We start from the raw sequence: 12933 nt of genomic DNA on the forward strand, positions 1-12933 counted from the left end.
GGTGCAGATATTAGAGGGCGGCTCCAGCTCTGGGTGCAGATGTGGATGTAACCGGTGAAAGGTGTGCGCTGTACCCCAGCCGCGGTTGCCTTGTTGGGGAGAGGCCTGTGCCCAATATGGGCAGTGACCAGCCTGTGAATCTGCTTGCCACCTATGCAGACATTTATTTGGTTGCTTTTATAGGTACCTTGGACTGTCTGCAGTGTCCTCTTGATAGTCAGGTTTTCCTGAAAGTCAGGGGGTTTTTTATAAATATTTTTTATAAATATCTTGGGGGTGGATGTCGAGAGGATGGGACCAAACTCCTTTCAGTGGTGCCCATTGATAGGATGAGGGGGCAACAGGCACAGACTGAAGCACAGGAAGTTCCGTCTGAATATGAGGAGGAACTTCTTCACAGTGAGGGTGCCAGAACAGTGGAACAGGCTGCCCAGAGAGACTGGGGAGTCTCCTTATCTGGAGACATTCAAGACCTGCCTGGACACATTCCTGTGCCATCTGCTTTGGGTGAACCTGCTTTAGCAGGTGGGTTGGACTAGATGATCTCCAGAGGTCCCTTCCAACCTCAACCATTCTGTGATTCTGTGAAATGCCAGCACTGCACCCTTGGGGCTGCAGGTTGTTAGGTATTAATAACCAAACTTAGGTCCCTCGGTCAAGATCAATGTTTTAGTTTAGAGCCCTAATAGCCCTAATATGGTTTTGAGGCTGAATTCCCGTTCCCTAAATTGAGTAGCTTGGGTTTGCAAAGAAGAGAGGAAAACCTCCTAGTATTTGCCTCATAATTTTAAAAGAATTTAGGATGCATTATCCTATATTTCAGGTGTCAACCTAGTACATTTCTTAGATAGTTATGTACTGAGCCACAGTGTTGCATGTGACAACAAATTTGATCTCGGGGACATATCAAAGTAAAACTTTAGATGTTTAAGAAAATACATTTCAGTCTCCCTTCCTACTTCTCCTGTCACAAAATTCTACAACTGTCTGCATCCCTGTGGATTTAGGAAGGTTAAATTACAGTTTTCAGTACAGCTGACTGTATTCCAAAACCACATCAAACAATGAGTACTCTTAGCTTCAGGTGCTAGAGTAGGCTTTGATAAGGAAAATATCTTGTTTTGCAGCCAGGTACATTATGACTATGACTGACAGGGGATCTACTGCTACTGAGATTTCTAACTGAATTCCACAGCTGTGATTTAACTACACTTCTATTTGTTTTTCCTGTTTCATCATAAAAAAAAGTATTAGGTAATTTCAGGATTTCATTTTCTGAAATTCTGACATATCCTTAAGTGTGTTAAATTCAGAAGCCTTATGCAGAACTGTAACTTTATTTTACGGATATACAACTCCATTTACCGCAGCAAAATATTTTTTCTTTCAATCAGTTTGAGATAAAATGGTCCTTTTGCTTTGGTTCTTTATAACAACGTAGTGTACGTGAACAGGAATCAAAAAAGAAGGATAAAATACTTCAGAATTATTGAAGTTCTTTTGTCAGCTGTGAAACATCTATAGGGGACAGCCAACATTGTTATTTGATTGTAAAGAGGTTATTAGTGTGAGTGGTTGGTCCTCCTGTGAACATAGAGAACAGCTGCATTTTTTCATATCTGTTATTAACTTGTGCTGGTTTTTTTTTTTCCAAGATCGTGGTTTAAGCCGGACATAATTTTGAGGTGTTTGTTTTGCCATAAATTCATAATATTTTGCCTCCTTGCACAAAAAAATAAAAAGTGCAGTATTGTTTCTTCTATATAGCCGTCATTTGCAGAGAAAGAACTATTTTTTATCTGTCTTTAAAATGAGTACAGATTACTGAATGTAAATAGGCATAATATATTTTTAGAGGATGTAATTTATTCTCTGTTGCATTTCTTTTTGCTATTAATTCATCTTTAGTTTTCTTTGACATTTTTTCTAGAGTGGAGATACAGTACTGATCGGGGCTGTTAGAGGAGGTCATGTAGAAATTGTGAGGGCCCTGCTCCATAAATACGCTGATATAGACATCAGAGGTCAGGTAAGTACAACAATGTAAGTGTTAGAGTATAGGATGTGAATTTGAATACCAAACAGTTGTACTGTGTTTCTGAAAACAGGGCTTTAAAAACTTGCTCAGTCTGCTCTGTGGGAAAGTCAGATTCCCATCAAACAATACAACTATATCATGTTGCTGTGCAGTTTTTAAGATATAAGACATGTATAATTGTAATGACTTGTTAAGCAGCATTTTTTTTTTCAGTTAATTTGTGTAATGGTTGAAAAGCAAAGGATGTGAATTTAAAAGGATGAAATACTTTTAAAACTCCTTAATATTATTTTAAACTTGATATCAATATATTAAAATACATTACCCCTGAGATAACATCTGTTGTCAGTTCTGTTAGCCAGTTCTGTCAGTGTGCTTGGTTGGTTCTTCTCTCCTTCACTAACGTTCCTTCTTGCCTTAAACAGTCTTGTCAGTATTTTCCATATTTTCTACCTACACCTTCTTTCTTTTTTTGTCCTTTGATTAAGGTATTGTTTTTTTCTACTGAAAGCTCTGTTACTTGGCACAGTACTTGTTTTTATTGTTACATTCAGCTTGATTTCTTTTTCTTGAAGCTATTCAAATCACTCTGCTAGCAGACGTGTTCTGCCGAGTGTGAACACAGCTAGTCACTGAGAGCTGCAACGATTTAGTGCCTGCTGTCCATGCGGAGCCTCTTAGAGAAGCCGAGAAGCTTTTAGTTTAGAGAAAAAGTAGTGTTTGGATCTCTTCCTCTAACCTGCTGTCAGAAACCTGGAATTGTGTGTCTCAGCTTCTTGCTGACATGGGTCTGAAAATCTGGAGTTTTTTGCCATCATGGTATGACCAGGGCAATACAGAAACAGCGAGAGGACTCAACCTCCTCAGGGACAGGGAGGCTGTGACTTGTGGCAGCGTGAGCGTATCTGTCCAGCCATTCGCTGGGGTTAATCTACAGAACACGTTTGTGGCCTTGTTGGCGCAGCAGGAATGAGCACCATCAGAGGAAGATTCTGGCTGTCTGCTACTTGTGTACTGCTTAGATTGGGTAGCACTTCCCTCCTTTGCCCTGATCTGCATTTGCTGTATTGTGTGCTGTTTTCAATATAGTGGTTGTATTTTATATACAGTTTTTGAAGTTAATCTGATGGAGTGAAAGTACTTTTAACATGTGATACTTTTTTTTATTTTTTAGGATAATAAAACTGCTTTATATTGGGCAGTTGAGAAAGGAAATGCTACAATGGTGAGGGATATCTTGCAATGCAACCCTGATACTGAAACATGTACAAAGGTAACTTTTAGAATGTCGTTGAGGACATAATTTGCTTTGTTTAATGTCTGTATGTGACATTAAGAACGGAATAGCGAATTCTGCTTTTTTGAAGTGTGGATACTTTGCATACTGTAAAAACAAACAAACCAAAAGCCAAACCAAAACAAAGTAACAAACCCAAAAGACTCCACAAACCAAAAAATTTAACCGACTACAACAAAACAAGAAACCTCAAAGAAACCCAAACCCACATTAAAAACCCCCTATTTTTTTTTCTGAAATACAGATTTTTTTTTTTTCAGCAATTGTAATGTTACCTTTATTGATAAGCATCACCTACTATTATACTAAAACTTAGTAGCAGAGAATGTGTGGACATTGACATGACCAGCAATATGGAGTAGAGAGTGGCTGCTACTGGAAAGTGAGGGAAGAGGCTTCTGATATTGCTAAGTTGAGACCTCCAGTTTTTGGGGTTCTTTTGCATTTGTGGGAATTAAATAAAACAGAGGAAGTAGTATGTACAGCGGTGAATTAGTCTGAGACTCTTCTCAGATACCTTGTATTATATCTGAATTTTTTTCTCTCTCTGATGTCATTAACAGAAATGTATTTTACACTCATATTTTGCTCTGTGATTATAATCGATCTGGAATACAGGGTCTGTGATGTTTTTTCAAGAACCTATGCACTGAAGTGTTGCTACTTGCACAGAAACGAAAATCCTCTTTTAAAGTTTGGAATTTGTTTCATAACAATATCACTTGTGTTTGCTTGGTTCTGAATATACCAGGAAGATTTTTATTATTAGGCCTACTTTTCTTTTTTTAGGATGGAGAAACACCACTTATAAAGGCAACCAAGATGAGAAATATTGAAATAGTAGAGCTTCTTCTGGACAAGGGAGCTAAAGTCTCTGCTGTAGACAAGGTAAATAGTATTTCTTTGTTTACTTCAGTATATTTAATAATTTTAGTTTTGCAGCAGAATTTTGTAGTGAGCTGTCAAGGCTAAAACAGGAAGAGAGCTTCTCATATGCTTAATCGTCAACTAGACCAGAATATCGAAATGCTTTATTTCCCATATGCTTTGTGATTAAATAGATCAGAATACTTAAATATAAGTTTATTCCCACTGTTAATATTTTGGTTTTTTGTTTGTATTAGACTGCTTTCAGTAATATGAAAAGAAGAAATTCTAGGTGAGGAATAAGAATTCCACAGATAAAAATACTGATTCTTAATACACTTGAAAAAGAGTGTAGAGAATGGTTGTTATTTGTCGCTGATGTTTGATTTTGATTAATAACCATTAAACTAAGCAGTGCCAAAGACAAACACAATGGTTTGTTGCTGTTCTCTTACACATTACCTAGTTTTATAGTAAACCTTTTAAATACAGGAATATTTATTTGATACTTTTTTAACCTTTTAATATCATATTTAGGGCAAATAAGTGATAATGTTGATATCATAAGGAAACTTCTAACAGAAAGCTTTTTGGAGAAGTCTGAGCAGACACTGAAATAATTCTAACACGGAGTATCTCTTATTCTGAACAAGTCCCTGAATTTGCCGGTAGACATTTATAAATAGAAACTATATTTTCATGAACCTTGAAATAAATGTTTAAGAAAGAAGGTAGTACCTTGGATGTAACATTATAAGAACTGCCTTTCACGTGTCTTTTCTGAAACCTTTGTAATGCTTCTCTGGGGGAAAAAAACACTTGCTAGACGGCATTAACGTTGTTGAGAATACCTTAAGATATATTTCAAGTAAACAGTGCATCGGAAACAATTTTGAACATATGGTCTGTTCATAATAGTTGGAATTCATGTTAGATATTACTAGTTTGTTGCTTAATTGCAGAAAGGAGATACTCCTCTTCATATCGCCATTCGTGGAAGAAGCCGTAAACTTGCCGAGCTGCTCTTAAGAAATCCGAAGGATGGTAGATTGCTTTATAGACCCAACAAAGCGGGAGAAACACCTTACAATATTGACTGTAGCCACCAGAAGAGTATTTTAACACAGATATTTGGAGCCAGTAAGTATAAGTATTGATATCTTTCTCAGATCTGAGCCCAGACTGATGAAAACTGAGCATTTTTTTAATGAGATGAATGATTAATTGAATAATCTCCTATATAGTTTTTAACCAGTTGCATATTGAGAATCGAGTTTATTCAATTCTGTGTCAGAAAGTGGTAACTGTTTAGTTTAACATTGCAACTAATGGGAAGGATTTAAAAATACATGTTGGCAAAAAAATTTGCCATTCTAAAATACCAATAAAGATCAAACATACCTTTTATTTTTGACCTTTACCCGTCGACATTGGATACTGTGCAACTTCTGATGACCATTTGTTTTTATTTAGATCTTGCTTATGTAGGAATTATTTTCTTTAACCTGCTGTGATTTTAGATTTTAAGTCTTTTGTGGTAGGTTCTCATTGTTTGGGTAATTACCTAACATTTATGTGGATGATTTACCTTTGAACAAGAACGTACCAGTAATAACAACTATTATATGAAAGGAATATGTATAAATAGGTGAACCCATCATAATTTTATGTATGAAAATTGCCATATTGAAAAGATTTCTTAAAGCAAAGTTCTGTAACATGGTATTTGTATTACAGGACACTTGTCTCCCACGGAATCTGACGGGGACATGCTGGGTTATGACTTGTATAGCAGCGCTTTGGCTGATATTCTGAGTGAACCAACCATGCAGCCGCCCATCTGTGTGGGCTTATATGCACAGTGGGGAAGTGGAAAATCTTTCCTGCTCAAGAAACTGGAAGGTAAAATTTGATTTAGCCTTTTCTGTAGGTTCAAATCCACCTATGAAAAACGTCACATGGGAATTACTGTTTTTTGTGACATCTGTTGGTCCATGTAGTGTAGGATTTAAATTTCAGCATGGTCTGTTCATCTGTAGGTTGCTTTGTTCATTTATACAATGTCAAGACGGTCTTTAAATGTTGCTGTCTGTTGTCCTGTGTCCTGCAGCTGTGAATCCTCCCTTCAGGTGCTGCTGAAATGCCCCTTGCCGGGGGGGTTTGTGACAAGTCACTCTTTTGCTGCAGTCATCCTACCTGTCTTTATTTTTGTTTGTTTGTAAGTTTGAGAACAAATTTGAGGCTGTTAACATTATTTTTTTTCTGTAGTGCATTTTCTCTGCACCTGGTTTTCTTCCCCGTTCCCCTTATTTACTTTGAGCTTTTTGAACTCTCTGAAATGACATAGGAAAGCAAATGCAGTATATGAGGAGAGTCATTATTTTTTGCAGTAGAAATAGGCATCTTATTTACAGTTTTAGCTTTTTCTAACAAAGGATGTTTTTCTGAGATGTTTCAGTATAATTCAAAAATATGTTTACCAATCTTGTTATTTCTTACTTTCTGTGATTTCTATGTTTTGAAAAGCTGTATTGGCTAAATTGTGACATCTCTGCATTCATTTTGTTCACCTCATGCCCCATGATATAAAAAGCAGGGTGTATTTTTGGCTGTGATGTTTATTGTTGATGAACTCTTAGATTTTTGCATGACTTTTTCAGTATTTTCTTCCTGTTCCTCATTGATCTTTTTATTCTGGATTGTGTATTTAAAGTTTTTTATTCAACAGATGCTAAATAAATTTCTTCAGGACTTTGTGTTTGAGGAAATATGAAGCAACAAACAGAAATGAATACTGAAGCCTTTACATTTCACTTTTGTATCTGACTATTTGAGTAACATGGTCCAGATTTCAATGATGAAAGTTTTTAGGGTTGGGGTTTTTTTGACAGATACAGTGGGTTTATTTTACTTGGCATGATAAAATATGTTTTTAACTTTTGAAAGAGGGTAGGGAATGGCATGGATTTTAATATGCCTTCTAAAGTAGATGATTGGCAGCAAACCGTGCTAGTATTTTGTATTTAAATGGTTTCATTCATTACATGCACAAAAACTTAGGGTTTTACACTAATGCTTGAAGAAGAATTCAATCATCGTTGTCTTTTTGAATCAGTAATATGGAAAGTTATACAGACTAGTCAAAAAGTGTTTATTTTCAAAGATGAGGATCACTAATAATAGCTTTTTTGCTTTCTGTTTAGAATGATTTACCACGTTAACTGCTCTTTGTCCTTTTGTTTTAGATGAAATGAAGACTTTCGCAGGACAGCAAATCGAACCTCTGTTTCAGTTCTCCTGGCTTATCGTGTTCCTCACACTCTTGCTGTGCGGAGGTTTGGGTTTATTGCTCGCTTTCACAGTGGATGCAAAGCTTGGAATAGCAGTGTCGCTCAGCTTATTAGCAGTTCTCTACATTTTCTTTAGTAAGTTGTATATGACATTTGTGGAGGTTTTTGTCTATTTTTGGAATTCAGTATTGTTTTGTAGGCGTTCTTTCTGATTCAGGAAAAAATACTAAGTGGTTTTGGAAAAAAATAGGAACCGTTCAAACCCTTTCCTTGTATTTTGCATGTCATTTGTGACAGGTCATTCTTGAAAGCAAAGAAGAATTTTGTATTTTAAATTAATTATGTTATTCTTACCATTTCCATTTTTAATTGTAGCTGTGAAAAATTCTCATCCAACTGTTTTTATGCCACTCCATGCCTTATGTGTTCAAACTTCATGGTTCTTGCAGTTGTGAACATTGACTAAAATATAGCTATAACATCCGTTTTCATTTCTCATTTTTTAGCTGTAATTTACTTTGGTGGCCGAAGAGAAGGTGAGAGCTGGAACTGGGCCTGGGTATTAAGTACAAGGTTGGCAAGACATATTGGATATTTAGAGTTGCTTCTGAAACTCATGTTTGTGAACCCACCAGAATTACCAGAGCAAACCACTAAAGCTTTACCTGTCAGGTTAGTTATTTTGTTTGTGTACTCTTGATTTAATAACTCAGATTCACTCTGATACTTTAACTCTGCCTGTTATGTGCATGTTTATCTTCCTATGAAAAGCTGTTGAGATTCCTGTTTGAAAAACAGTAGCCCTAGAGGATGGTGTGAAATTTTTCAGTGCGAAGTAGGTATTGTTTTCAAGAAAAATTCTGTGCCAAAGTTGGTGAAGTTACTACTTTTTAATATTAGGGGTTTTGGCTATCATACTACTAAAAATCAGTAACAGACAAAGTAAGAATTTACTTTTCTGGTATAGTTACTGTGCATTACATGTAATGCTTGTTTCACTGATTACTTCTGTTAAGGTCTCTTTTCTTGGTTGTCTTCCCCTGCCCCTGTAAGCAAAGCATCAGACTGCCAGAGCTTCTAGTTTACCTGAAAGCAAGAAAATTTATGCCATGTGTTTTATGGTTTTGTTTACTCCTGTTGTTCAGAGACTTGTATTTGAGCCTCACGGTGATTTTTATGTGGTCTTGTTCTTCTGTATTTTTTTTATCCTCCATAAATATTTGGAAATGGCTCAGAATACATTTAAAAATAATACTTCTCAGTATAATGTTTTGGCATCAGAAAGATATTTTTATGTTTTTACTGCTATCTGAGGTGCCATTAGTGATGTGATCATTTTTAAGAAATCAAGTTTTAGAATAGGAAATGGGGCAAAGAAGAGATTGATAACAGGAGAAGAAATAAAGAAATACCTAAATTCCATGTAGAGTTTAAAAAAAAAAAATATTTAAGTGTTTTACATTTTGCGCCACTTGAAAAAACTTTCGTCTGTGGAAATGCAGATTTTTGTTTTGGTTACCAAACAATATTTAAAACTTTCTAAAGTATAAAAATATATATATTTTTTTCTCTTTCAGATTTTTGTTTACGGACTACAATAGACTGTCCAGTGTAGGTGGAGAAACTTCATTGGCTGAGATGATTGCTACCCTGTCTGATGCATGTGAAAGGGAATTTGGTTTCTTAGCAACAAGGCTATTTCGAGTTTTCAAGACAGAAGATACACAAGGTTTTTATTACCTAAATGACATTTCCGATTATTCCATTTCAATGCACTGTTATCAGGGGTGGTAGGTGCCCCATCCCTAGGAACGTGCAAGGTTCTGTTTTTCAAGTTATAAGCTCTTTTTAGAAACAGAGAGCCATGCAGAAATTCATACAGAAGGGCAGACCTTTTTCCATTTTTTGGAGAGAAAAATGCCCTGTTTTGTTTGCTCATCTTGTTTTGGTTCTTTTTTTTTAGTATTATAAAGGAGTGTCTTCTGTGAAGTTTTCAGAAGTGTCAATGGAAGTGGGTTTTTTTACATGTGGCATTGTATTTTTTTTATAGCAATTAAGTCATTTTGTCCAAGTCAGTTAAAGGAAAAATATCCTTTTATGTCCTGGGAAGAGCAGTTTCTGTTTCGTTCAATAGGTTTTTATTCAGAGCTTTTATGAGTGACCATTATTTATTCTTGGAAATAATAAATGTTTGGAACGTGTTGGTCCAAACTCATAAATGGCTTTGATCAGTGCTGGTGAGACAGAACAAAATACTCTGACTTGATCCAAATGGAACAAATTTTTCTCTTGTCACATCTGCAGATTTATGAAAAAATATGCAGAACAGAGTATGATATTGTAAAGAAAGGGAGTTATTGAGGACTTAATTCCACTTTGAGCTCAATTTCAGTCAGTTCTTTCTCATTTCTTTTTGACCTTGACCACAAATTGAGGAATCTGTTAGATGCTGTCTCCTCTCACAAAGTGAGATGTTTAGTCTCTCTTGTCTTGCAGAGGGTGAAAAAAACATTCCATGTGCTGAACACAGCTTACTCTTCATTGTTCTTTCTCAGATTCACTGTTATTTATGAAAGTGATATGTGGAGTCTGTCACCCTTATTTCCATATTGGACGTTCTCCAGTTCTTTTCCTTAACCTCAGTGGAACAGCTTTGTTGATGCTGTAGTTCCTCCTGAAGTAAGGCTTGACTTAGAGAATGGCAGTGTAGTGCTGCCTTCTTGTGATTATTTGCAGTAATCATGTTTCCCCTTCCTTTGTAATCTTATCTTCTGTTCCTTATAAACTTCCTTAACAGCTCTGTTGCCTTCCAGCATTCATGCTCTCTTTTCTTTTGTTGTTGCTGTAGTGTCTTCTGGATAATCTTGCATATCTTCTGGTTGTCTCTAGATGTTTGTAGGTTTAGGGTCATAGGTTTTTTTTTTTTCGTCTCTAGATGTTCATAGAAATTCCATACAGGCTTCTTTTTAGCCTCCTTCAATTTTACTTAGGTCTGTAAGCTTGCAGACAATTGCCATTTCATTGTTGATGATTCCTAAGTCTCTCTCTAATCCAGTTCTCTCTCTTTCTAGCTAGAGGAGCTTACATCTCTACTTCAAAATGTCGAGAACTGGATGTAATTATAACTGAGTTGTTATTTTTCTCTTCTTGCCCCTCACTGCCGTCATTGTGCATTGCTCTTGCTTTGTCCTGCATCACAGTCCTTTCTGTCACATATGTCAGTAATGCGAAGGACCTTTGTGGCTCATACCCCAGTCAATAATATCAAACGCAGGCTGCGTATGAGACTTGGATATTCTTTCCACCTAGCATATTTAAAATTTGATTTTTCCATTCCACTTCCAATGTTGATTTTTAGCTGTCATCATTTTGCATCAGATTATTCCTATGCTGTGTTCTTTGGCACTGATTAAGTGTTGAATTTCTCTGCTGTACAGATACCGAAGGCAGAGGCTGCTCCTTTGGAAAAAAGCTATTTCCTTGGTCATTGCTTTAGCCGTGCTAACCTCCAACTGCAATATTCCGTTGTCTCTTCCTTGGCAATCCAGTTGAAGTCAGGTGGTTTCTGTTCTCTTCTGAGGCTCCTATGATCTGCCCAAACCGTGCACACTCCTGTCCTCCCTGGTTTGTGCGTGTTTTAGTGTGTAAGAAAGGATTGTCTCGGGTTGGAGCTTGCAATTTTGATACAGTTCTCCAACGGCACCATTACTATTAGACTATGTAAATATCCTGTTTTGGTTTAAAACCGAGTGGTTTCCATACTGTTTTCCTAAGATTTATTTGCATAAGTACAATTTGCCGAGATGTTCACAGAAGGGATGATACTAATGATATGATATTTAATAAAGGTCATTTCCATCTATTGTAGATTTCTTGAAACAAGGGAAATAAACTGAAGGTTAAAGGAATATCCCTGCTTCATGATTTCCAGGAATTTTGGCAAATTTAGATGACTTTTTTTCACTTTTGTTACTGGATGGTAACACTGCAGTAACCTTTTGTGTTTTATGGAAAGTATGCAAATTACAGACTTTGTACTCAGCTGTAGCTACAATTTACATTCATTTTAACAGCAAATACTTGTTTCCTAGGTAAAAAGAAATGGAAGAAAACTTGCTGTCTCCCATCCTTCGTGATTTTCCTGTTCATATTGTCTTGCGTTGTTTCTGCGATTGCCCTGCTGGCAATTTTTAATGTAGAACCAGCCAACATGACAGTGAATGTTATCCTTATATCAGTTACCTGTGTTGTTGGTTTGGCCTTTGTCTTGAATTGTCGCACCTGGTGGCAAGTTATGGATTCAGTTTTGAATTCTCAAAGAAAACGCCTTCACAACGCTGCCTCCAAGCTTCACAAGTTGAAAAGTGAGGGATTCATGAAGGTAAGCATTTATAGGAACTGGCCATTAAAAGAATTGAAACTAAACCTCAAACCTGTAGCATTCTTAAGATGGAGTGGCACTTATTTAATCAGGCCAAGTCTCACAACATAAGAATGAGCCTTGGTGAGTTTTTACTGAAGGGAACACTTCTGTGCCACTGGTAATTTTGCTTAGCGTATGAGATCTGTCTGCTCAACCAGGAATGTTAAATTTGGATTAAATTTTCAGTTTCTAACTGTCTTTTTTTTTTTTTGATGGAAGGAATGTACTAGTAAAACAATTGTTCTAAATGGTCAGTATTTAGTAAAAGCTTAGTTTAGATCATAAGATTAGAAAGAACAACTTTTAAAATATTCTAGAGGTGAAAAACCAAGTCTAACTTTGGCTGTCTGCGAGAAAGGAAGGAGAGCACTGAAAAACCATTCCAAAACAGTTGACATATTAAATCAAAAAGGATAGAAAATACTGTTGTTTGGCTGAGTTTTATGTAACCTGATAAAAAATGGACCCTTCAGGCTGTCAGCGAATATTCTGTATGCTCCTATTTGAAGATAAACTTTAGCGTCATTATGGTTACTCCTGTAGATCATAGCAGGTAGCTTGTAGAAGAAAGTGTTGTGCAAATATTTTTTGTAGCACAGAAGACCTTATCTGTGTCTTGTCACTGTGTTTTCTGACCATTTTTATTGAGTGGTATTTATCTGGCATAACTTCCAGCATTTAGGGGTTAGTTTCACCCTTTGAAATGGAAGGAGAGAAGTGGGTATTTCTGGACAGTTACTCATATGACTTTGGTCGTCTGATTCTAGTGGTGATTAGATGGTATTTTAACGTCTACCTGTTACTTGCTGATATTAGGGCAAGTGAATTCCTCTTTTGTTTCTATATTAAGTGTAGTCGTTAAATGTGTAACTTGATGTTGAAAACCTCATCTTTTAAGTTTTCAGAATGTGTATTCTGAATAGGAATGACTGAGCCTTAGAGTCATAGGATAGTCTGTTTGACTAGAAGGCAGATTGAACTTTTTAGTGTAGACTTTATGCACAGCAACTTTTGAGGA

General features: G+C 36.3%; 1 protein-coding gene across 6 annotated transcripts in view; it reads left to right on the forward strand.

Moving 5' to 3' along the window:
• Positions 1-12933, forward strand: part of KIDINS220 (kinase D interacting substrate 220) — a 74998-nt gene that overhangs the window by 19235 nt on the left and 42830 nt on the right. For 4 of the 6 annotated variants that reach the window (XM_080342982.1, XM_080342980.1, XM_080342981.1 and 1 more), the window contains 9 exons: positions 1931-2029; positions 3213-3311; positions 4125-4223; positions 5165-5342; positions 5940-6104; positions 7448-7627; positions 7999-8164; positions 9070-9221; positions 11584-11873. In XM_080342982.1, coding sequence (XP_080199108.1) covers positions 1931-2029; positions 3213-3311; positions 4125-4223; positions 5165-5342; positions 5940-6104; positions 7448-7627; positions 7999-8164; positions 9070-9221; positions 11584-11873 — 1428 coding nt within the window. The remainder of the gene's footprint in view (positions 1-1930; positions 2030-3212; positions 3312-4124; positions 4224-5164; positions 5343-5939; positions 6105-7447; positions 7628-7998; positions 8165-9069; positions 9222-11583; positions 11874-12933) is intronic. The other 2 variants (XM_080342985.1, XM_080342984.1) reach the window with 2 other exon arrangements.

Source organism: Nesoenas mayeri (assembly GCF_963082525.1).
Source record: "Nesoenas mayeri genome assembly, chromosome: 3".
In the NCBI taxonomy this organism is placed as follows: Eukaryota; Metazoa; Chordata; class Aves; order Columbiformes; family Columbidae; genus Nesoenas; species Nesoenas mayeri.